This window comes from Carlito syrichta, unplaced genomic scaffold (assembly GCF_000164805.1).
Source record: "Carlito syrichta isolate Samal-C Ts95f unplaced genomic scaffold, Tarsius_syrichta-2.0.1 Scaffold294983, whole genome shotgun sequence".
NCBI lineage: Eukaryota > Metazoa > Chordata > Mammalia > Primates > Tarsiidae > Carlito > Carlito syrichta.
The window spans coordinates 221856-248526 of NW_007239079.1; the positions used below are offsets into that span (position 1 = coordinate 221856).

At 39.6% G+C, this 26671-nt stretch overlaps 1 protein-coding gene across 2 annotated transcripts in view; it reads right to left on the reverse strand.

Moving 5' to 3' along the window:
* Positions 1 to 1571: 1571 nt before the first annotated feature.
* The window catches only part of TARBP1 (TAR (HIV-1) RNA binding protein 1), an 85996-nt gene continuing 60896 nt past the window's right edge, over positions 1572 to 26671 (reverse strand). For both annotated transcript variants that reach the window (XM_021710621.1, XM_021710622.1), the window contains 7 exons: positions 14176 to 14372; positions 8886 to 8967; positions 6790 to 6961; positions 3199 to 3390; positions 2916 to 3040; positions 2326 to 2462; positions 1572 to 1982 (listed from right to left, as the gene is read on the reverse strand). In XM_021710621.1, coding sequence (XP_021566296.1) covers positions 1814 to 1982; positions 2326 to 2462; positions 2916 to 3040; positions 3199 to 3390; positions 6790 to 6961; positions 8886 to 8967; positions 14176 to 14372 — 1074 coding nt within the window. In that variant the 3' untranslated portion in view covers positions 1572 to 1813. The remainder of the gene's footprint in view (positions 1983 to 2325; positions 2463 to 2915; positions 3041 to 3198; positions 3391 to 6789; positions 6962 to 8885; positions 8968 to 14175; positions 14373 to 26671) is intronic.

Here is a 26671-nt window from a genome sequence, read left to right on the forward strand (position 1 = left end):
ATCCACTCACCTCAGGCTCCCAAAGGCGTGGGATTACAGGCTGAGCCACCAAGCCTGGCTGGCGTTTCAAATTTAAATATTAATAGCAAAAAAGGCAGTTTCTCTTGCCCATGCTACCAACTCTGTTCTCTCTTCTTTCTCTAATAAAATTTGTTTGGAAAAAAAAAACAGCAGGCCGGGCTTGGTGGCTCAGCCTGTAATCCCAGCGCTTTGGGAGCTCGAGGGTTCGAAACCCACCCGGGCAACTTGGCGAGACCTTGTCTCTACAATAAATCAAAAATTAGCCGGGCATCATAGTGCACGCCTGTAACTTCAGCTACTTGGAAGGCTGAGGCTGAAGGATTGCCAGAGCCCAGCAGGTCTAGGCTGCGGTGGCTGGGAGCAGCCACTGCACTCCAGTCTGGGTAACAGTGAGAAATAGTTAACATTAAATAATGAGTAATCTAAATATAAAAAAAATCAAGAACACAAACAGTACATCAACACTCACAGGTTATATATTGATAATGATATACAGAATTAATTCCACTCCTTTGAGTCTGTCAGAACACAGACCATTCTAACCACTATTTGATCTCTCTGAGCAAAGGTGGTTTGTGAAAAAATTTCATAAACATCTAATGTATAGAGTACCCTTGACATAGGTAACTTCATCTTAGAAAGACTCCATTTTACCTTTTGAATGGCTTCATGTCAACAAGAACCAGATGTTGTGCCGCATCCAACCAGATAAGGCCATACCAAGCATATGCTTTTCCACCGTCAGTCCCCATTGGAGGACACCGTGGCCATAAAAGTCAGGATTTCAACAACTTGTTACAGCCGTCTTTCCCAGCGGCGATCTTGCTACCACAGTGGCAAGTACCCGGCAAGTGCCACGGAGGCCCTGCCCCACCCAGGCCCACATCAAAAGACCTTTGTAAGATGCCTGCTGTGCTGTCCTTGCAGGCCCAAGAAGACTTCTCATCTCACTTTCCCCTGGACTGGTTCATTAACCCTTTTTCCTATCCCTTTTCTCTGAATGTTAAATGTTACTTCACTTGCTTCTATAACATTTATATATTGGTTATACTATTACGTATGCCTTGCAATTATTGACTATCTTACAGAGTGGCTTAAGCCTGAGTGAACAGGCAGTACTAAGGAGAACTGCTTCCTTGGGAACACCATGTAGCAGGTAGCTTTTATGATTAAGGTAGCATCAATAAAAGTCTGACACAGTGGAAAGACAAGCGTGCGTAGACCTGGTTGTCTCTAACTTTGCACCACTCATGGCAAAAAAATCAGTTAAAGCCTATGACTTGAGCACTATGAGCCTTACAAAGAAGCTGGCTGAGCTTATGCCGAGCATGTTTCCTGAGAAGGAATGAGTAGATGCAAAGCAGTAAGCAGAACCTCGTAACTCCTCACTCAGAACCTTTACCTCATCCTCTCGTTTCTTATGACAGAGGGGCATGGGTAGTCATTGATGTTCGCTGCTATAATTCTGCCTTACTGTTATCACAGTCCACATTTCTGACCATACTAATTTCTACAAAAGAAATTATCTTGTAAAAATACAGTTAGTTCCATTTTTAATTGCTTAAAATATTTTATTAAAGAAGCCAATACAATTTAACTAAAAGTGTTTATTAAAGAAAAAAGATAAGAGTAACATATTTAAGGCACATGAAAATGTTTTGGCATTAAATTGCAAGAAAGAAGAAATATAAATTATCCCAATAAATTTCAGAATCTATTAGTCCAAACAGTTAAAAAAAAAAAAAAGAAGTTTCAATAGCACCGATGATTCATCTGAGATAAGGCACAGACTTCATGACTTGGTATCTCCATGCCTGAGAAGCTGTTGTCTGGTATATTCCCAAATCAGGAGAGCTCCACTCACGTGAACATTCAGCGACCGGATAATACCCTGTTGAGGAATTTCCACACACACATCCAACTGCTGGATCAGATTTGCTGGAATTCCTTCACGTTCATTTCTGATGAAGAAAAATTGGGAAAGGAAGGTTAGTTTTAAACAGTTTTTCTCTTAGATATTCTGAATGTTACTCAAAGACAGATTAACAAATGAAGTTTGGTTTGTGGTACCAAAAAATAAATGAGAGTGTAACAAAAAGATTTATGGGTCGATTCTGTGTTTACCTAATCACCCCAGACAAATGAAATAAAAAAGAAAACTAGCGGGGAGCTTCCTATAAACATTACAAGTCAAAAGAAAAGTGTGGGTATAAGATCAGCAGTCTAGGTAAAGTGTAAAACAGAAACGTAACATCTTATGGATGGGAAGCAGAGTATACACTATTGACAAGATAATTTTCTTACCCCAGCAAGAGTAGCGATTTCTCAGGAAAGCAATACTGGGTTAGGTCTAAACTTTTAACAGTTTGTTCCACTCCAATGATGGTATAACCTTCTGTTTTTTTCTGTTGCAAATAATCAATTAGCTGAGGTGGTTTTACCTAAATATTCATTTACAAAAACAGATTATTAAATTATTCAGTTATAGCCTTGCTTGAAGCAAAATGAGAGTTAAAACTTATAAAACTTATTAAAAGTCTTTTTTAAAAGGAAAAGGACAGAATTATACACTATAAAAAAGGATTCCTCCAACATTACATAGGAGGAATTATTTATAGGAATTATTCCTAAATCAAGGATAAGAGGTAACACGACACATTTTACTGAAAAAAAATTCTACATTATTGATAATTTAGAAAAATACAATAATGTAAAATATAAAATAAGGGAATAGAAGTGGGCTGTATTTTACTTTAAAGCTTTAAAGTATTATTATTAAACTAGTAAAAGCTGCACTACTATAAATTACTAGAAAAGGAAGACCACATGAAGACAAAACACTGCAAAATATTTTTGCAAATGAAAACTTTAATAATACATTACTTTCCACCTACCTCCACTAAAGGAAGCCATTGTTCTGCTGAGACACTAAGGTGCTGAAACTGTTTGTCGCTGACACACTGAAGATTGCCAACTGCAAGTACCGAGGCCCCAAATACCTCACAAGTCCTGCAGAGACCTACACAGAACGACCTGACATCATTAAGATTGTTTCCACCATAATGCTAGGCTCATTATGTCCCATACATTCCTTTGAAACTCTCATGGCAGTTGATTGATTAAAAGCTTTTAAGACTAAAAGATATTAAGCAAGCTCCCAGAAAACTCCAATTTTACCTCCTAAATTGGTTGGCTTATCAATAAGTGAGGCTACTACAATTAGTCTACTAATTGACTTTCCAAGTTTGGCAGCACGATCCTGAAACATGAGCTCCAGGTCTAAATCTGGAACATTATTTTTCCATGGAATAATCTTTTTCTGAACATCGTTCCACTCTGATTGACTCTCTGCTTCGATTAAGTTAGAATCTATGAAGTGAAAAAAAATAATATAAATTTATATATTTATTTATACATTTATATGTTTTTTAAAGTTTAAAATGATAGTTTAGAATGAGATTTAATTATGCATTAACTAAAGAACTTTATTTAGATTCAAACACAATACCATTTTTAATAATTTTGTTTTTTAATTCAGCTCTACTAACCAATAATGTAATATACACATTTTTTCACATTTTAGCATATCTGAAATTGAGAAGCACCTTACAATAAATAGCATATTATAGTTTGATAACATTTTTTTCTTAGAGGTACGTAAATTACTGGTGTATCCTACTAACATAGTATATCAGATTAGAATTTTTTTGTTACTATTATATTCCTGAAAAATATAAATAAAATATCCACCTTTAATAATTTTACAAGTACTTGGGGAGTTTTTCTAAAATGAAGGATATTCTACAAGCAATTATCTCGACTAAATTGATAAGTACGCAAATGTTATTAACCTACGAACTATAATGGTTTCATCTTTGTAATACAGTACTGAGACTCTACTTCCAGAGCTCTTCTTCGATTCTGTCTTATTCCAAACTGATCACTGAGCATTCAAGGAGCATTTCATTTACTAGGGAGAGAACATAACTAGGGATATAGTCATAGTTATATAACACACCAGGGATGCCAATAACTCGAACACAGTACAGTAGTGAGGGCGTGCTCACGCAGAAGGCATTATCAAGGTCAGGGTGGCGGGCAAGGGTAAGGCCCAGGAAGGCTCAAGGGAGGAAAGTCATGGTTGATACAACAGCAGGTACAGTAAGTGCATCTGCAAGGGATGTGGAAGGAAAACGACGAAGGCAGGAGCAGGTCCTTTGGCTTCAGCTCCCAGCCTGCAACGGAGAGGGGCGAGATGGCTCGGACCTGATTATATTCTTTGCATATAACGATCAAGAGCTTATTCCACATATAGGAGCCAGGAAAGGGTTTTAAGAAGGGGAATAACAGTGTTGCTGCTGTTTCTTTAGAGAAATCTTTCTTAAAAGCGATGTGGCAAGCCGGGCTCGGTGGCTCAGCCCGTAATCCCGCGCTTTGGGAGGCCGAGGTGAGTGGATGGCCTGAGCTCACGGGTTCGAGACCCCCCTGGGCAACTTGGCAAGACCTCATCTCTACAATAAATCAAGAAAATGAGCCGGGCGTGGTATCGCGCATCTGTCGTTCCGGCTACTCGGAAGGCTGAGGCAGAAGGATCGCTGGAGCCCAGCGGGTCGAGGCTGCAGTGGCAGAAGTCTGGGCGACAGAGTGAGACTCTAACTCAAAAAAAAGAAAGCGATGTGGCAGTCATAAAAGAGAACAAAATCATGTCCTTTGCAGCTGGAGGCTATTATCCTAAGCAAATTAATGCAGAAACAGAAAACCAAATACCATGTGTTCTCACTTATAAGTGAGAGCTAAACAACGCACATGGACATAAAGATGAGCAGAGACACTGGGGAGCACTAAAGGAAGAGGGTGAGAAGAGGCCAAGAACTGAAAAACTACCTGTTAGGCACAACATTCACTATTTGGGCGTTGGGTTCCACAGAAGCCCAAACCTCGCCATCACCCAATATACCTGTGTAACTAACCTGAGCATATACTACTCCCCGAATAAGAAAAAAAAAGCAATGTGGCGGCTACAATGGGGCTATAACATCACTGAGAGGCTTTTGCACTAGTCCAGGTAAAGACGACAGTCTCAACTAAGTCAGTGCAAGAGGGATAAAAGTGGAGGACGAAGAGTCCAATCTGGGGAGGCAAAATCACCAAGACCCCTGGGTAACGGGTGTAGCAAGAGAGGAAACAGGAGAAGAATGACTTCTACAATGACTGAGGGACACTACTAACAGAGAGGGTATACAGAGGAGGCAAGTTTGGGGAAAAAGGTAAATTCAGTTTGGATGTGTTGAGTTTAAAGAGCTTATGTAATATTTGGGTGCAAATGGTCCAGCTGGCTCAGGAAAGAGGATTGGCAAGAGAGAAAGATTTGAAAGTGACAGTTACAGAGGTGGTGTTTCAAGCTGTGGACATTAATAAGGTGTTCAGGAAGAGCATACAGAGCAAGAAGACCAGGTCAGTGACAACATTTGCAGGGATACTGATAGTATACCCTAGCATAAAAGCCCTACTGCAACATGCCCCTCTTTACAAAAAACATGTAAAACGAAACAAACAGAAAGACCTCTTTCCCTTTAGGTTTTCCACCATCCAGGTAACACTCATTTCTCTGTTCTGCTTTATGGCAGAACTCAACAGTTGTCTACATATGTCACACCTCTTCCGCCTCCCCCTCGTCTCCATCAGCACACTGAGGAAATGCCTCTTGTCACCAGCTTGTCCCAGAAGCTTCACCTTTGCTGTCCCTTGTCCAGGAAAACTCCCCAGAAAGACCTTGGCTGGCCTTGCACTCATTTTCATGGAGGCTCTGCTGTCAGCTCCTTAGAAAGATCTTTCTAACCCTCTGTCACTCTCTCTTTACCCCGCTTTGTTTTTTCATAGTGCTTTTTACTACCTGACACTGTATTAGGTATTTGTTTATGGTTGTCTCCTCTGTTAGACTATGAGCTCCATGAGGGCAGAGACTTGGTCTTATCCTAGCACATAGGAGGTAACTGATCAATCTTTGTTGAATGAGTAAATAAATGTAAGTCTGTATGTCAGTAAAATGTACCAGTGAACCATCTAAAGTGCTTGATAAACACTGTATTTTCCCAGACTGTCCTTCCGAGATACTAAGTTAAAATCTAAAGGTGGGACATGGAATCTGCATGTTTAACAAGTTGAATACATTAAAAGTTTAGAGAACTGCAATGTAAGGGACAAGTGAGGGAACTCATAGAAGAGTGAGAAGCGTCAGAGTTAGAGGAAAATCAGGACTGCAGGAGACTAGCAAACACGTGCTACAGAAAGGTGGGCAAGAGAGGAGAATAGCATCCATTTAGAATTTGTAAAGGAAAAGGCAAGAAAACCCCTGATGTCCTAAAAGAAGTTTCAATGAGGAGCAGATCACTTGAGCCCAGAAGTCTGAGGCTGCGGTGAGCCATGATTGTGTCACTGCACTCCAGTATGAGTGACAGAGTGAAACTCTATCTCAAAAAAAAAAAAAAAAAATCAGAAAGAAAAAAGAAAAAGAGAAAGCCACTACCTTTACATAAAGTAAATCAGGCTCTCTTTGGCTTTTTTTTTTTTTTAATGACAAAGCTAACTTTTAACTAAAAGTGCTAGTCAAAGTTTTATCACATTTTTTCAGTCTTTTCTCTAAGTAGAGAGGCAAAGTTCCCCACATCAATGAAAGTGGCATTATCAACTACCTGTCCTAAGTAATATAAATCAAAAAGTCTAGTCAAGTAGATAAGGGGAAAAGAGTAAAATGAAAATTTTCTTTACCTATGTCCTGCTGAGACCAGTCACCTGGTTTTAGTTCACTTAGCTGAGTTTGAGAAAGATACCACTGAAATCCCGCATCTAAAGGAATGTCAGTGAATCTGGAAAATTTACCAATGGTGATCCATTCATCTTCAATGAGGCCAGAGAGGCGTGGAAGGATGTAAAATATGGTCTGAAAAGAGAATTATAAAATTTAAGTTTTTTCCCTGAAAAAAAAACAAAGAAATATATAACAAGTACAACTTAATTATTAATGATATATTCTCCCAAGCTATCATATCTCATCAAATTACATATTTTTATTTATATCTTATAGCAACTGTCTATATATGTTTCTCCTCTTCTCTAAGAAATTAGGGGATTAACTTAGGAAATCCCTGAGAGCAGGCAGATCTTTGACTCTGATCTTTCTAACTATATGTAATAAACCAGTTGCTCTTAATAAAAACACAATGTTTTAGAATTAATGGGTTCTAGTGATGGACAATGTCTGCATAAATGCAATTTGCTGACAACCAAGCACCTCCACAAATGATCAAGTTCAAGCTCTTTTCACGACAAGTCTTTTACTCTTGTCACCGTTAGATAATCCAGAACCCGAGTTCTGGCTTTTGTCTATATAATCAGCTGTATGGCGCCGGGCAAGCCACTCAGCCTTTCTTGGCTTCAACATCCTCATTTGCAAAACGAGGATGAGATCAGACGAGAACAGCACACGGAAGTGTTTTGTGACTGCACAGTGCGACCCTCCTTTCCTTTCCTTGCCACTAAAAGAACCAGAAAGTGATCGACAGTGAAAGGTGCCTAAGAGGTAGACGCCCAAGGAACAGGCAGTTTAACAATGGAGTAATAAACCTAGCAACAATGCACACATCTTCATGAAAGGTTTAAGAATGAATGTGGTTTTCTTCATGCTAGCCATATTTGTGAATTTAAGGACTGCAACTAAATGTCTGTTAAGTGGGCACAAAGTACAGCTCCCAATATATAAAGAGACACATTCTTGTGAACCATTAACTCCCATTATTTTATTTACATACATAGTTGTGATTCATATAATTAATGAAGGGTAAAACATAAAATATATGAGAATGAAGCAGTCAAAGGCAGGGATGAAGAAAGGAGGGAAGCAAAGGACTTACTCCTGCTGGAGAACTGAATAGAAAAAAGTTGACTTAACACTAGTTATTAAAGGAATCCTGCGGAAATATGTCAGACAAAACATTCTGGGTGCTAAAGAACACAGAGCAGAGCATGTTAAAATATTTGAAAAATCCTAAATAATATTTGCAGTGAAGCAGCAGAAAATACACATTAACATTCTATGATGCTGATCTCAAAATATATAGATCTATATTTTTAAAGGCCAGTTTAACAACCCATCAAAAAAATGCTTATGCACAGCAGCTTAAGTTACCAACACTTGTAAATTCTTTAGAGGAAAAGTCCTAAGTCAAAAGTTTTAAATTTAAGCACAGCACATTATAATTATAGTTGAAAAAGGGAGAAAGTAATACACCATAAGCAAAGGAAAGTTAGATTGAATTATTAAAATAATAATTTACATATTGAATTCATTTACATATTAATAATAATAAGCAAATCTATGGTTCTTACAATCATATAAGTACATTCTGTCATAATCAGTGAGGTGGTATACCATTTGTTATACAATTTTCATTACCAGAACCTTAAAAAATGCCATTATCAAAAGAGTACATCTTTTTGTTCTTTCATCAACAATGGGCTTCAGTACAATAAAATCTCACCTGCACAAATGTTCTCACTCATTTCCTTTTAATGTCAGAATAGATTTCTGTTTAGAGTTAAATACTCCCTTCCATTGTTTACAAGCCAGACACTGCCTGAGAAATAGAAAGTGAAAATGACTAGCCAATTTTCACTGCTTAAGAGTGAAATACAAGCAAGTCATCTGCATAAAGTGACAAAATTAATCTTAGAACTTTAAAATATCAAGGTGATGTTTCTAAGTAAGAAAAAAAGTTTTCCCTAATCATTACCCTTCAACAAAAGCAAAAAGGAAGCACAGGATTAAAGCTACAGTAGAGAATTTACAAATGATATTCTCTGCTCACCTCTAAACAATAATCCTTAAGTGGATGAAATGTTGCAAAAAAGAAATGCTCTTGGATGCGCTGCCAATTCTTCTTGGCATTCCTAAGGATTAAAAATATGGTATGAGGCACAGACAAGTGAAACAACTCCAGTGAGGGGGGAAAAAATAATCAACTGGATGTCTTAAAGAGGTACTGCAGAACTTAGAAGAAATGGAACATTTTGTGAATTTTATCCCAAGATTTATACTCACATATCTCCAAGATCAACACATACTTAAAACACTGACACTAAATTTTACATTTTTGAAATGGAATGCACAGATGAACAGAGAAATTAAATAACTCTTTCAAAGTCATGCAAAAACCAGTGAGGCAACAAGAGTAAAAACCCAGGTCTCTGAGCTGTAAGTACAGGCATTCATCTAGTAGAGTGTAAAGAGTATAAGTAACTTCAGGCCAGAGTTCAAACATCGTAGGGGTGAAAGATGGTTGTCACCTGACAGTAATAAGAAAAAACAACTGAGCTGGAACCCTGCAGTCTCTCTCTGGCAGTGAGCTATCTTTTCCCAGGAGGGAAACCATAACATAAGTCACTTTTTCTACTCCGAAGACTCACAACATTTAGCCAAACTGTACCTACTTTCTAACAAATTTAATATGAGCAGGGTTTAAATTTTTAACACATGTGTTGTCAAGTTTTAAAAGACAAAAAAGATAAGGATAAAAATTATACGACACAACTGGCAGATTTCAGTTTAAATTCACGATCGTCACCCCAAAAACTAAGTACTCATTTCAAGATATCTTTCTAGCACAATCATTCCCCAATGTATCGTCTCCACTCCCCAGAGTTCATTCCCCCCACCCCCGCCTCACTATCCACAGATAGCCAGGTCTCACACATCACAGGTCCAAGAATCAGAAGACTCAGACAAGAGATCTTTCGTCTTCCTGCCACCTTCTCACCCACCTGTCCTCTCCCCTTCACTTTCAAAAGTTGCTCTTTGAAGGCAATACCCCCCAACAGATCCTATTCCCTGGGATTTTGCTCTCTCCCTCTTCTGCATCTTCCCTTCTTCTCTATACTTTCCTTCAGCCTATTCAAAAGTTTTCATGCCTAATCTTAAAAAACAAAACAAAACCTTACCAAAGTGTCCATCAGTAGTGGACGCGTAGGCCATATGGAATATTAGGTAGCTGTTAAAAGAAAAACCAACTTACTGAGGTTTCACCTTTGGTGGGGGAAGGGAGGAAGGAGAGAGGGAAGGAGGCTGTCTCATTTATATTTGATGGCTTTCTGCACTCTTCAACTTCCTAACCATGGATACTACTTAAAAACAACAAATCTTACCAAAAATAAAATAGAAGCCCTCTTGTGACAGCGTGTATTAGCTATTGTACTTAAAACTACGCTTTGAGAGAATTTTCTGCATAAGTTAGCTGTCTCACCTTCCTCAAAGCTCATTTAAAAAAAAAAAATTAAAGACATGAAACATTTTAAATATTCCAAATACTCAAGTAAAGAAAATAATACGAGACACCAATGAACCTACCTCTCTGGTGTGACAAATGTTAACGTATCATCCTATCCACTTTTGGACCCATTAATTTTCTGTTTTTGTCCCCATGAACTGTACTACTGAAATGTCTCTTGCTAAATCCAGTAAGTACTTTAGGCTCTTATCTTACCTCAACCCTGTTTATTTCTCTGTTCCTCTGCTAGTTTCATACTACTCTAAATCAAAATTTCCTCTCATTTTCTCTGATGTGCATTTCACACTTTAAAAATGCAAAATCAAACTGGATGATGACATTCTCAAGTTTATCTCTTCACTGACTTCCCAATTCACTCACTGTAAACCCAGGCCTGGCCCTGTCCTTTGTCCAGTTGCTGCTCTGCTCCCCCCTAGTCCAGACCAGCCTTCTTCCAGTGCTCTGAGCAATCCCAGCACATTCCTGCCTCTGCATTCACAAGCAAGATTTCTTCTGCCCAGAAATCTCTTTCCTCTACTCTTCATTTGCCGAATTCCTATTCATCCTTAGGCTTTGCCTCCCCTAAACTGCCCAGATTGAACAGTCTGTATTTTCTCATCACAGACTTTACTCTTCTATGATTTATTTGAAAACTTCTTTAGTATGATTACCTGATGTCTATCCTGACTTGACCATAAGCTACGTGAGGACAGAGCCTTCATCCCTGGCCTACCGATGACCCCTCAGACTTACCCTCATGCCTGCACAAGCTGATTCTAAAGAGCTATGTATTCAGAGAACAGAGATGGCTTAATGCCCAGAGTGCCTTGTTGACTGGTTGTATCTCCTACTTGGTAATAGGATTTCAAAAAGAACAAGTTATTTCTTAGAAGGATGTTTTATTGCTTCATAAAAAATATGAGTGGAGCCAGTTGTTTTTAGAAACCAAAACACAGCAACCAAGAAACTTAGAATCAACAACCAGCTAAAACATCCCAACACCAACTAATCAATCATGATTTAATAATCATAGAGAAAACTAAAAACTGACAGACAAATGCCTATATGCATGTCAAGTTACAGCAATTCCCTCAAACTTCATTCCACTAAGAAAAGGCTAAAAAGTCTATGAATTAGCTATACCCTATGTTTCCTGGTTACTTACCTCTAACCATCAAATATAAGAAGTACACCATGCAGAGAGAGTGTTCTATTAACTATCAATATGAATTCATTGAATTATATATTAAAATATGGTTAGGAACAACTTTTGTACCTTGTGCTTAGACCCCTCATTCAACATGACCCTCCCAATCTTAAAACTTGGAACTTACTTATGCCATATCTGAGTTGCAAATATGATCCTGAGAAATATGTCCAAATCTACACGTGTAAATAAACTTAGCCAGCATTCACCAGACATAAGAAATGATAAATAAATATATACTCATACAGCAAGGAGAAATGAGACATTTAAGATCACTTAAAAAGATCAAGAATCGTGACCCGCCTGGGCAGGCAAGACCTCATCTCTATAATAAATCAAAATGAGCCGGGCGTGGTGTAATTCCGGCTACTCAGAAGGCTGAGGCGGAAGGATCGCTGGATCCCAGCAGGTTGAGGCTGCGGTGGACGGGAGCCACTGCACTCCAGTTTGGGCAACAGAGTGAGACTCCAACTCAAAAAAAAAAAAAAAAAAAAAGATCAAGAATTCTAGTTGCCTGATGACACCTAGAAAGTTAGGGTTCCCAGGTAATGCTAGAGTGAATTACTAATTTTTGAAACTAGCCCAATTTCCTCACAGAATTGATATATATAATTATATATAAATATAATTATATAAAATATATGTATTTATATATTTAATAAACAGAAATTATATAAATATAATTAATATACATGCCTTTCCTTAGTGAAAGAAGTTTGAGGGAATTGCCATAACTTGGCATGCAGGTAGGCATTTGTCTGTCAGTTTCTAGTTTTCTCTATGATTATTAAATATTTATACTATTATATGTGTTTACATATTTATATATATTTAATGAACATAGAAATTCACCCTCCCAATCTTAAAACTTGGAACTTACTTATGCCATATCTGAGTTGCTTTCTTAGGAAACCAACCCTCACGTGAGGACCCGGACCTCACCAGGACACCATACCCCGACAATGAGAAGCCAGACCCCTCATTCAACATGACTGCTTCCTTACCTCTCTCTAACTGCTGTTTTACATTCCTTCCCACACTGTGTAAACCCCCAATTTCAACTGGCTGGGGAAATGGCTCTGAGATGCTCTCCTGTTCTGCTTTGGTAGGTATCACCCAAATAAAAAGCCTCCTTCCCTGGCAATACTTGTCTCAGCCACCAGCATTCTGTGTGGTGAGCAACAGGACCTGACCAAAATCCTGGCATTTAGGTAACACTGTGATGACTAATCTTTGTGGGGCCCAGCACCAGGAGGTAGTTTTCCAGTACAGCCAGCAGAGCACAACTCCCAGGTGCTCCACCCCTTCCCTTGCTCTTTTGTTTCTCATCCACAACCATGTCCCCACCCAACTCTTTTCTCCTTCTGTTCCCTTCCCCCTCTTCTATCTCATGGATTTTAGTACTTAAATCTGTTGAGCTGAATATCTTTATCCCGAGCCCCTAAAGCTTCCCTTACTCACTTAACGCCCAAATGCCTCTTTTCAGCAAATGTATCAAAAAGTCAGTGGAGATGGAAGGGTTATAAGGTAGCTTGTGGCCAGGGAGATACCCTTGTCCCCAACTCCAGGTGAAGCTATATACCAGCTCATAAACAGTCTTATTTGTACCATGTGCTAACTTGATGGTCACGACAATGACCCCTACATGTTACTGGTTTTCCAAATGTCATTTCACTTGCCTAACATCTTGCTTCCAACCTTCTGTTTGTGTATATAAATTGGTGGGTGCTTTTTTCAACTTCCAGAGAAAAACCCTGCCTGACTGAAACTGCCTTGGTCTCTGAAATTTGTAAGAATCCCAGCGTTCCTGAACAGTGGTAATAACAAAGATGATGATGGCGAGGAAAGCAAAGCAGTAACACCTCAAAGATGAGGAAACAAGCTCAGGTAATAAGAGGCACAATGTAGCCTCCTCCTCTGCTGGGTTAGGTGTGGGGAAAAGGAGAGAGACGTTAGAACACGAGGGGGCGTCACAAAGCCCTGGGACACGCACCCTTCTCTCCACCTCACTCTGTACAGCGGCAGCCTTTTACTTGCTCGAGACTAAACTTGTGTGTGACATTTTGTTTGGGAAGTCAGAAGAGTTCTCTCAGAAAAAAAAGACAAGTCTTCAGCTTTAGCTAGTACAGCGAGCCGGCAAGAACGTGGCTTTAAAGTCAGATCCTGCTGCTGCTCAGCAGTCCTTTCACAACAGAGGAGGAAGACATTTAGCTATATCGACGGGAAACATCAAAAGCATGGAAAGATTATTTGCAAAACAAAGGACCGAAGATAAAGGAGCGATAAAAGGTCTTCCCAGAGGCTGGGAAGAAGGGAAGGAATAGGAGATGAAGGGAAGAAAAAGATATAAATAGATTTATTGCCACTCAACTATATAACTAAAAATGGAACAGCTGTGACTATTTTACCTTAATAAAAATAAATAAAAGATCAAGATGAAGCTGACAATTAAAACTGTAATTAAACTTTTCACCAAAGAGTGAGCTGCTTGCACTTGGCCCGGTCCAAGCCTTCAGTGTGCCAGCACAGCCAGACCAGGTCAGAGGGATGATGAGAGAATGGCGCGGCACGGGCACCTTCCCTTCTCTGTGGCTCTGCCGGAAGAAAGAAGCGGACAGGGCTCCTTACCCTGCTCCGTGCATGCTTTCCACTTGATGGAGACTGGATTCGATAATCGGCGCCAAGGCATCAAATTCTTCAACATGCAACGTCTTACACATGTTCCAGATTTTCTTAAGAGCAACTAAAGCATACAGTCGAACACTGAAGTTGTGACTGAAACACCACTGCAGCACAATAATAAGGGCTTGCTTCAGAATTAGTTTCTAGAAAGAAAGTAGAAAAATTCTTCAAAATATAAACAAAGGCCATTTTGCCCTTAATTATACAACAAAAAAGGATACATAAACAATAAAAAAAAAAAACTGCTACTAGTAAAGCTTATTCCGTTTTTGCTAGCAGGGTTTCCCATTCTCTTCTCCTGGACAAATTAGGTACTTTGGCATATGCAATTTTCTCAAGGAAAAAAAAATTCTCCAGCTCTTTAGCTGTCACTAATGTTACAGTACATTTTTTTCTCATACTCCAGGACCCAGGTCAACCTGGACAAAATACTTTTATGGTAACTGTTACATGATCATTGTTGTACAAATGTAGCCTCCAAACTTATCTTGTATGAAAAAGAAGTCTTCTTTAAAAGCCCCACTTCTGGTGAATGTGAAAATGCTTCTCAAGCAAGATACCACTCAAAGTGCTGTTTTCGTTCCTATCACTAATTTTTCAGCTATCCTGTCTTCCCTCATGGTGATCTTAGACCCACATAGCATTGAGCAGTGCTGGAAAAACTGAGAAGTGGGGAGAAAAATAATAAAATGCTTTAAACTTCTCTGTAGTCTTTCTCTATGAACCTCAGTTTTCACAGTCTAGAGATTTCATGCAACAATACCTCTCGCTTTCTAAAATTGCATAATTCAGCAGATATTGAAAGTTAAAGGAGTTGGACACAAGGGCTCACGCCTATAATCCCAGCATTTTGGAAGGTCAAAGAGAGAGGATTGCCTGAACCCAGGGGTTCGAGACCAGTCTGGGCAACTTGGTGAGACCTTGTCTCTACAATAAATCAAAAAAACTAGCTGGGTGTGGTGGCGTGTGCCTGTGGTTCCAGCTACTTGAAAGGCTGAATCCTCTGAACACAGTAGGTCAAGGCTGTTGGAGCCATGAGTGTGCCACTGCACTCCAGCCTGGGCAAAGAGTAAGACTCTGACTCAGGAAAAAAAAAAAAAAAGAAGAAAATAAAAGGAAATGATATATATGAACATGGAAACCAGGGACCCAAACTTTTAAATCAGAAGCAATCTTGATGGTCCTACTGAATGGACTTCCCCCAGAAGGGTTAGGTGGAAATGTTTGCTGGACTGCACCTAACAGTCCACAGTTAGTTTTTTACTGACTGATTAAAAACAACCACAGACACAGAATAGTTTACCAATACCTCAGCATATTAACAACACACTTCAATTACCCAGCTTCCCTAAGGATAGGGATAATCCCTAAGGATAATCCTTTCTTTTGTTCCTTTATTCAACATATCACTACCATTTATCAAATGTCATCAGCATTACAAGGCCATTGTTAGGACAAAGACACACAGACAAGCATACAAAACTATACTACATACACAAACATTTCTATGTGATATACTATAAAAAGTGTCATCTGCAACAACAGCAGTGTAAAATGGAATAACCAGTCAGGGCCCATCTAATAGGCTACATGGAGGAACTATAATTCTTAAGAAGGGGCACAAAGAGGGTAAGAGGGTGAGGGGCATACTAGATGTAAATCTGAAAAAAAATGAAATGTTGAGAGGTGAAAACATATTTATTTGGCTAGAAGGAAAATTAAAATGTCAGGTAGCACAGGAAAATGGCAACTTCTGAATGATGCATGATTAAGTACTTAGTTATATTCTAAAAGTTGAAAACCGGGCAGGTTAACCATGACAACCAAAAGAGGCAAAAAGGAATGTAAATAACAGCTTACTAACATTCTCCAGCCCTTTATGATTTCATGAAGCACACGTGGTAATGTCTACACATGAATAATGACTAATGAGTAACTACATGTCACTATACACAAGTGTTAGATGCAGCATTTATGTATGTTATTTTAAAATATACATAGCAAGGTAGGTTTCATCATTCTGATTCTGTTTTATCATTCTGATTTATATTAGATGACTAGAGTGAACAAGAGTCAAACTTAAATACCGTCAGCAAAAGGACAGTCGCCCCAAATACAGTCTGTCCAAAACAGGACTCCTGGCTTCCAGCCCCCACTTCTGTGGGGTCTCCCTTCTCCTTGCCTCCTTCTTCTGTGCCAGTCACTCGACATTCTTTGGCGTAACAAGGTCACCCTCGCCAGAGCCTGTCCCGCTTCTCCCGTGACCGCACCCGACTCGCTTACCTGCTCCTGCCAAGGCCTTGTCTAAAATCCTCAGCGGAAAGGCCCTCCTTGAACCGACTTTCTGGCACCCTATTTCCAGCCCCTTATTCTGCCTTATTTTTCCTCACTGTGTGTCACTGCCCAACAGCACAGTGTTTACTTATTCTCTCCCCTCCACCAAAGTGGAGACTTTGTTTTGTTCACTGCAGAATCCCTGGGGCCTAGGATGGCACAGAGATCCATGAAAGGCACAGGATAAATGTTAGGGTGAGGTGAGCAGAGAGGAAGGAGGTGGACAAAAGGCCACAATGATCTCTTCCCAAGTTGCCTGCCAACGGGGTCTGTGGCCAACCAAACTCCCTGCACAGCCCATCTCCATGGCCTCTGTTGACTGTCCAAGCGCAAGCTTCGCTGGAAGAACGTGTGCTTACTCTCCTCCGCAGGTTCTGCATAGCTCTCCCCACTTCTGACCTTTCCAGGTCCCCTTCTGAACTCTCTTTCTGTGGTGAGCTCTTTGACCTCTCTGGATTTTCTTTCCTACCTTCTCAAGTCACAAGAGGGGCTGCGCCCTTTTCAACTTTCAGTATGACTCCCAAACCATTACTTCTCCAATGTCACGCACAAAATCATTACTACTCCCATCTATGTACCTGTAACTGCTCTTTTTTAATTGTAAAATCAGATGGTCCAATTTCTGACCCAAACTCTGTCTACAACCTCATACTTCATTACCCCAGTTCTTTCCCTCATGTATCACTGCAATGGAACTCACCAAAGTTACCAATAGCCTCCTGGCTACTAGATACTGTGAACTAAGCCTTGTCTTCCTGGGCCATTTCAGAGCTCTGGACTCTGTTGGCCTTTATCTCCTTGAAGAGGTCTCTTCCTGTGAACCTGAGCACACATTCCTGTAGCTGTCCTAGCCCTGGGCTATTCCTCCTCAGTCTCTGCTGGTGTTCCTAAAGGCTCTGTCCTTAGCTTCCTTATTTTCTTATTTTATTTTATTTTTTTTTGAGTTGGAGTCTTACTCTGCCGCCCAGACTGGAGTGCAGTGGCCGCTCCCGGCCACCGCAGCCTTGACCTGCTGGGCTCCGGCAATGCTTCCACCTAAGCCTTCCAAGTAGCTAGAACTACAGGCATGCGCTACCATGCCTGGCTAATTTTTGATTTAATGTAGAGATGAGGTCTCGCCAAGTTGCCCAGGCGGGTCTCGAACCTGCAGGCTCAGGCAATCCACTCACCTCAGCCTCCCAAAGGCGTGGGATTACAGGCTGAGCCACAGAGCCCAGCTGGCTTTCTTATTTTCTTAGGCCACTCATTCATTCCCATGACTCCAATTACTGTCAATTCAGTCTTCCCAAACTTGTGGGCTTGGGGATATTTATTTACTTATTTATTGAGTTGGGGTCTCACTCTGTCACCCAGGCTGGAGTGCAGTGGCATAATCATAGCTTACCACAGCCTAGAACTCCTGGGTTCAGGTGATCCTCACACCTCAGCCTCCTGCGTAGCTGAGACTAAAGAAAGTACCACCACACTGGTTAATTTATTTTTGTTTTGTAGAGATGAGGTCTCACTATGTTGTCTATGCTGATTTCAAACCCCTGGGCTCAAGCAACCCTCCTGCCTTGGCCTCACAAAGTGTTGGAATCATAGGTATAAGCCACCAGGCCTGGCTATTTATTAGTTTACTCTTCTAGTTGTAAACCATACTACTTTATTTTGTTACTCAAACTGTTTCAGCTTAGCCACTGGAAGCCCCTTCAGTTGGCTTTATGTCCCTCTGCACACCAATCTACATCAGTGTGTGTGCATATATAAAGCCTTTCCTTACATTTTGATACTACAAGATGCTCTAGGCTCATCTTGTATATTTTCTACTCCAGTTCTAGAATTAGCTATTTTTCCAAGGACCTCTACAGTTCCTTTTAATTGAGAATGTTGTTAGAACCCAAAATCTGAGAGCTAGGTATACGTTACTTGTAAATGAAAAAAAAAAATCCACTATAAATCTCAATAGGGAATACAGTCCTCCTATGGAGCTTACACTAAAAAATGTTGGTATTGCAAGTGATCGCTTGGCTGAGGTTTTTAGAACTAAAATGATGCTTTCACTGACATCAGTATAAAACGTTCTGCTCTTGAATTCTCATGTACTGCTCATTATATCTACTAATAAGGGCAAGCTGACAGGACAATACACAACAATTAGCATAATTAAGAAAGATGTTTTCTTTTAACTTCTATAGTACACTTAGTGTTCTAATCTCTGTTCCATTTGACAATAGTTTTGAATCTCTGACTACTAAGCATAGATCCCAAATACAGGTTAAGTAACAAAGATGGAAGAAAACAGAAAGTCTTAACTGAGTATTTCCAAACAATCTTTAAAAAACCCCCACAATTATCTGTGTAACAATGGACTTTATAAATTGGAAATGGAGAGAATGACAAAGTAATCTAGTTTGACATGTCAATTTTTTTCTTTTTCCTTTTGAAGATGTGGGGTACAATTCAGGGTTAAGTACATTAAGTGGTCATCGTACAGATAAAGTTTGGTATTCTTTTTTTTGTTTTTGTTTTTTTGGGGGGGTGAGGGGGTAGAGTCTCACTCTGTTGCCCAGGATGGAGTGCAGTGGCATGCTGGCATGCTCACAGTCACCCAAGCGTCAACCTGCTAGGCTCTTCCTTCCGCCTCAGCCTTCCAAGTAGCCAGAACTACAGGTGTATGCTACCATGCTCAGTTAATTTTTTTTTTTTTTACTTATTATAGAGACAAGGTCTCACCAAGTTGCCTGGGCTGGTCTCAAACCTGCGGGCTCAGGCAATTCACTCACCTCTGCCTCCCAAAGTCCTGGGATTACAGGCTTAGCCACTGAGCCCGGCAAGCTTGGTATTCCTATTGATGCTACGTGAATGTCAATTTCTTAGCTATATCAATTTAGATTTTTTCATAAGATGTTGAAATTGAAATTCTTCCATTCCACTAATCAGCAAGATGGCAACGGAACAGGTCGGACTGTGAAAGTCTCCGCAAGAGCGAGTGTCCATAAAGACTCTCTGTATGAACGGGTGTGTGCTGGTGGGTGAGTGAAAGTCCATCTGAGGGGAGACTCAGGTTCATGCACTCGGGGCTCTCCTCTGGAGGTGGCTGCAACCCCCACCGCCCTGAGATTGGAGTCACTGGTGTGCAGGACCATCTACTGTTCTTGGGCTCTCCTGAGGCAGCGGAAAGCAGCCAATCTTCATCATCTGGCATCCAGCCCACACCATCACTTGTGTCAGCAGAGCACTATGAGCCTGGGATCAGTGGAGAGGGAAGACTGGGGAGAGTGGGAGAGGAGCCCCACCACTGGTGAGGAAACACCAACTGGAGCCATTTTCTCTGTTCCCGGAGCAGGCAGAGACCCACATTGTCCCGCCCAGGTCCACCCAACTTGGACCAAGAGGTAATCTCATCAAACTCAGAAGACAGACACCCCTCCCACATGCTGGATCAGACACAGACATGGCAGATCTGAGTGTTGGGCTTGACAGGCAGCAAGCGGTTGGCTTTCCCTCTTCTCTCTCTCCACTTTCCTCTCATCCCCCTCCATCCTTTTTCCAACTTCATTTGCTTTCAGGGGGCAAATCCATACTCACACTGCATGGACAGATTGTAAGGCAGTGGGAAGTGGGTTCCACGGGGCCCACGCACTAGTCACAGATACAGGGGTCTGCAGATAATTTCTTAATCACAGCTTCCCCCTCAATTAAATCTCAAAACTGCAAAACGTACAGCCCCCTACCCACAGTCCAGCTCCAGAACCAAACAAAGCCAGAGGAACCACATAAGGAAGAATAGGAGATTGAGCAAACAGAAGTAAAAGCTACCCCACCATCCCTGAACAATAGAATTAAAGAAGAGACTTAAAAAGGAGGTGGAAACCTACACAAATGAAGAAAAACCAAAGGAAGAATATGGGACTCACACAGACCCCTGGGAGGTCAGTCACTGAAAATACATACTTTGGAATGCAAACAATGAAGAGCCCCCAGAATGACTGGTCTCAAATCACAAACCGAGATATCAAGACATTAATAGAGAGACTAAATAGAACCGAGAGACAAAAGGAAAGAATGAAGGTATTGAAAAGTTAGATAACAGCAGTAAAGAGCACAGTGAATAAAATAAATAACAAACTGATAAGCATGTAAAGCAGAATTAAACAATCAGAAGGAAGAATCTCAGAGCTCGAGGACCAAAACATGGAACTAACCCAACATGTTAAAAACAGAGAAAAGAAGCTTAAAAAGACAGAACAAAAACTCCAAGAGATGAGCAATTATTTCAGGAAGCCAAACCTAAGATTAATTGGCATTCCTGAGGCAGATAGAGAGAATGAGACTACCCTGGAACAAACATTCCATGAAAACTTCCCACATCTCATCAGTGATACAACCATTCAAGCACAAGTGATTCAGAGAACCACTGCAAGACAACAAATGAGAAGACCGACTCCTAGCCACATAGTAATTCACCTACAAAAAGTACATATAAAAGAAAACATCCTAAAGGCAGCAAGAGAAAAAGGCCAGACTACCTATGGAGGAAGACCAATTAGAATAGCAGCAGACTTATCTACAGAAACACTTCGGCCTAGGAGAGCTTGAAGCCCAATCTTCAAAGTTCTCAAAGATAAACAATTTCAAGCAAGAATTATCTACCTAGCCAAGTTAAGCTTCATCAGTGATGGAGAATTAAAATCCTTCACAGACATTCAAACCCTAAGAGCTTATGCTGCCTCCAGAGCGGCTCTACAAGAAACACTTAAGAAAGTATTAAACACAGAAGTAAGGAAAAAAAAAGAACGACAATGCCCTTCCCAAGAATGGAAAGATATTTAAAACACAAATGAATCAACCCAAATATCAAAAGAGAGACAACAAACAAACTCTATAACAAACTCTGTAACAACAACAAATTCTATAAGAACCTCATGACAGGGATAAACTCAATAATTAGCCTGAATATGAATGGACTAAATGCACCACTGAAAAGATTTAGAATGGTAAAATGGATAAAATGTCATCAGGCAACAATATATTGTCTCCAAGAGACTCTTCTCACCAGAAAGGACACTAACAGACTCAAAGTCAGACGATGAGAAACAAACTTTCAGGCAAATGGAACACAAAAGAAAGCAGGAGTCACGATCTTAGTATCAGACGAAATACCCTTTAAGCTATCAAAAACTTAAAAAGATACAGAAGGTCGTTATATAATGAAAAAAGTTTCCATCCATCAACAAGAAATATTCATCTTAAACATACATGCACCTAACATAGGAGCACCAACTTTCATAAAGCAGCTTCTAGGTAAACTTAAGAAAGATACTGACTCTAACACTATCATAGTTGGGGACTTAAATACCCTACTCACAACTGCATACAGAACACCAAGACAAAAAGTCAATAAAGAGAACCAGAACCTCAACGTGATGCTTGACCAAATGGACTTAACTGATTATCTACAGAACACACCAACCTTCGAGACCCACCTGGGCAACTTGGTGAGACCTCATCTCTACAATCAATAAAATTAGCCAGGTGTGGTAGCACGTGCCTGTAATTCCAGCTACTTGGAAGGCTAAGGCGGAAGGATCACTAGAGCCCAGCAGGTTGAGGCTGCGGTGGCTGGGAGTGGCCACTGCACTCCAGTCTGGGTGACAGAGTGAGACTCCAACTCAAAAAAAAAAAAAAAAAAGAACACTCCAACTAGCATCATGGAATAAACAGTTCTACTCATCATCACAAGCAACATGCTCTAAGATCAACCACATCCCTGGCCATAAATCAAGCACAAACAAATTCCATAAGATTGAAATACTGCCATGAACCTTTGTAGACTGTGGTGAAATAAAAATAAATATCAACACCAACAAAGTTCCCCCAGAACCCACAAAGAGATGGACACTAAACAGTATGATGCTAAACAACTCCTGGGTCAACATGGAAATCAAAATAGAGATTAAAAGAAATCTGGAAACAAATAAAAACAGAGAAACAGCTTACCAAACCCTCTAGGATGCCATGAAAGCAATACTAAGAGGAGAATACATATCTCTATAAACATACATGAAGTAAACAGAAAGATCACAAGTTAACAGCTTAACAAGTCACCTAAGGGAGCTGGAAAAGCAAGACCACCAAAACCCTAACTTCAGCAGAAGAATCCAGATCACCAAAATAAAATTCCAAATTCAGGACACAGAAGACAAAAATACAAAAAAATCAACAAAATAAAAAACTAGTTCTTTGAAAGGATAAATAAGCTTGATGGACCCTTAACTAGACTGACCAAGAAAAAGAAAGAAAAAGTCCAAATAAACACAATCAGAAATGCAAAAGATCAAGTCTCAACTGACCCCGAAGAAATTCAACAGATTATCAGAGACTACTATGTACTCTTGTATGGAACCAAACTCAAAAAACTAAAGGAAATGGAGGACTTTCTGACATCATACAACCTCCCCAGGTTGAAACAAGAAGAAATCAAGACCCTAAATAGACCAGTAACAATCCAGGAAACTGACTGTCATAAGAAAACTACCTACAAAAAAAGCCCCAGACCAGATGGCTTTCCAGCAGAATTCTACAAAACATACAAAGAGGAACTGATACCAATCCTATTGAAAGTATTCCAGACGATTGAGAAAGATGGAACTCTCCCCAAATCACTTTATGAAGCTAACATCACATTGATACCCAAACCAGGTAAAGATGCAACAAAGAAAGAGAACTACAGACCAATATCCTTGATGAACATAGATGCTACAATTCTCAACAAAATCCTAGCAAACTAGATCTAACAACACATCTCAAAAATCATCCACCATGATCAAGTAAGCTTCATCCCAAGGGATGCAGGGCTGGTTTAACATTCGCAAGACCATAAATGTAATTCAATACACCAACAGATGTAAAAACAAAATCCACATGATTATATCATTAGACTCAGAAAAAGCTTTTGATAAAATTCAGCACCCCTTCTTTTCAACACAGTTTTGGAAGTCCTAGCTATAGTAGTCAGACAAGAGAAAAGAGATCATGGGTATTCAAATAGGAAAAGAGGAAGTCAAGTTGTTCTGTGAAACCACTGAAGGTGTTTGTGTTTAGAATTAAACAAAGGGAAAACTGTATGGTGTAATGTTTGTAAGTACAAACTTTGGCTTACACACGAAAGTTTACTGATTATTAAATATATTTGATATCAAAATGCATCATTTTGTTATTTTATTATGCTCATCACTAATTGTCTTAAAACTAAAGAAGAAATAAAAATAAAACAACATCAGAGATATAATTTAGCAGACTTGGTTTGGGTCATGAATTTTTAGATAAGGTTAATCAGACACAAAAAGATTTGCAAACAGCTAGATTCAGACTTAAACACTATACAAGAAAACACCAAACTGTAAAATTGCTCCTTGGCTATCTATGCACAAAATTTGCAGAGAAAATCAGCAATTACACAATAATATAATGTGAGAAAATTGACATGTACATAGAAAAATGAATCACATCTCCAAGAAGAATGCCAAGAGAAATTACAAAAGCCACTGGTCACACACTGCCAGAAGGAATGACAAGGGCAATGTCTGAACACCTTGAGTGTTTTTATCAAGAACTGGACATCATTCTACAACAATAAATTAAACACTGGCAATGTTCACCATGAATCAGTGGTGTCCCCTTATTTTTGCACCAAGCCTGCAAGGAAATCTGTAGCTGATACCCTATCTTCTTAAGAATTAGCTCTAATCATCTACCATGACCAAGTACGCTTTATCCCTGGGATGCAAGGCTGGTTCAACATCCACAAGCCCCAAAACACAATTAAATACATCAACAGATATAAAGACAAAACCCACATGATTATATCATTAGACGCAGAAAAAGCTTTTGATAAAATCCAGCACCCCTTCTTGATAAAAACCCTTGGACATCTAGGCATAGATGGAACATACCACAAAATAGTAAGAGCCATCTACAAGAAACCCACAGCCAACATACTGCTAAACAGACAGAAATCGGAAACATTTCCCTGAAACAGAACAAGACAAGGAGGCCCACTCTCACTCCTCCTTTTCAACATAGTATTTAAAGTCCTAGCTAGAGCAATCAGACAAGAGAAGGAGATTAGTGGTATCCAAATAGGAAAAGAGAAATTCAAGTTATCCCTCTTTGCAGATGACATGATTCTATACCTTGAAAACCCAAGAGAATCTGTCAAAAATCTCCTTATACTGAAAAAGGATTTTGGCAAAGTTTCAAGGTATAAAATAAATGTGCAAAAGACAGTCACATTTCTATACACCAATAATAAACAGAAATCCAAATAAAAAGCATAATCCCATTCACAATAGCCACACACACACAAAAATGAAATACCTTGGCATTTTCCTAATCAGAGATATGAAAGACATTTACAACAAAAACTACAAAACACTGCTCAAAGAAATCAAAGATGACACAAACAAATGGAAAAATAATCCATGCCCATGGATGGAAGAATCAACATTGTTAAGATGTCCATTCTATCCAAGGCAATCTACAGATTTAATGCAATATCTATTAAATTAACAGCAGCATTATTCTAAGACCTGGAAATGACAATACCGGAATTCATATGGAAACATCAACAACCATGAATAGCCAAAACAATCCTCAGCAAAAAAAAAAAAAACAAAGTGGGAAGTATCACACTACCAGACTTTAAACTTTATTATAAAGCTACAATATTCAAAACAGCCTGGCAGAACAGGATAGAGATTCCAGAATGGAACAGGACAGAGATTCCAGAAGCAAAACCTCAATTTTTCAACCAACTCATCTTCAACAAAGCCTCCATCACCAATCACTGGGGAGAGGAGAACCTATTCAGTAGATGGTGTTGGGAAAACTGGCTGACCACATGCAAAAGATTAAAACAAAACCTATCACCATACACAAAAATCAACTCTAAATGGATCAAAGACCTAAATGTAAAACCTCAAACTACAAGAAGTTTAGAAAATTCAGGAGACATCCTTATGGACATTGGAACTGGCAAGCAATTCCTGATCAAAACCCCAAAGTGCCCATGCCATAAGAGAAGATAGACAAGTGGGACCTTGTCAAGCTTCTGCAAAGTCAAAGAAACCATCAAGAGAGCAAGGAGACAGCCCACAGACTGGGAAAAAATATTTGCCAACTGTATGTCTGACAAAGGCCTAACATCTAGGATACATAAGGAAATCAAACGTGCTGAAAAGAAAAACACAAAAAAAATCCCATTACAAAGTGAGCAAAAGATATAAATAAACACTTCTCAAAAGAAGATGTAAGAGCAGCCAATAGATACAGGAAAAAATGTTTAGTCTTACAAGTCATCAAAGAAATGCAAATTAAAACCACACTGAGATACCACCTAACTCCAGTCAGGATGGCTATCATCAATGACTTAAAAAAACAACAGATGCTAGTGAGGGTGCGGCAAAAAGGGAACACTTCTACACTGTTGGTGGGAGTGTAAACTAAAACAACCTCTATGGAAAACAGTTTGGCGACTCCTAAAAAATCTAAAAATCAACATTCCCTTCGACCCCACAATCCCCCTACTGGGAATATACCCGGAAGAGCTCAAATCATTCTATGAAAAAGATACCTGCACACATATATTTATTGCAGCACTGTTCACAATAGCAAAAACATGGAACCAACCGTGCTGCCCATAGAAAGAGGACCAGATTAAAGAAAAATATGGTACATGGCAGAATATTATGCAGCCATAAAGACAGACAGAATTATGAACTTTACAGCAACCTGGATGGACTTAGAATCTATAATGCTGAATGACCTATCACAGAAACAAAGAACTGAGTATCACATGTTCTCACTTATAAGCAGACCTTGAACAATTATCGTAATACCATAAGAAAAGGAGTGGCAGTAGTGGGAATCTGCCCAGGGTTGGGATGGGGGTGGGGGAACACACCTCATCAACAAGGATACATGCATAATGATTATTTGTATACTTAACCCTGAATTGTACCCCACATCTTTAAAATAAAATAAAATAAAAAGCTAAAAATAGCCAGGCTCGGTGGCTCAGCCTGTAATCCCCCGCCTTTGGGAGGCTGAGATGAGTGGATTGCCT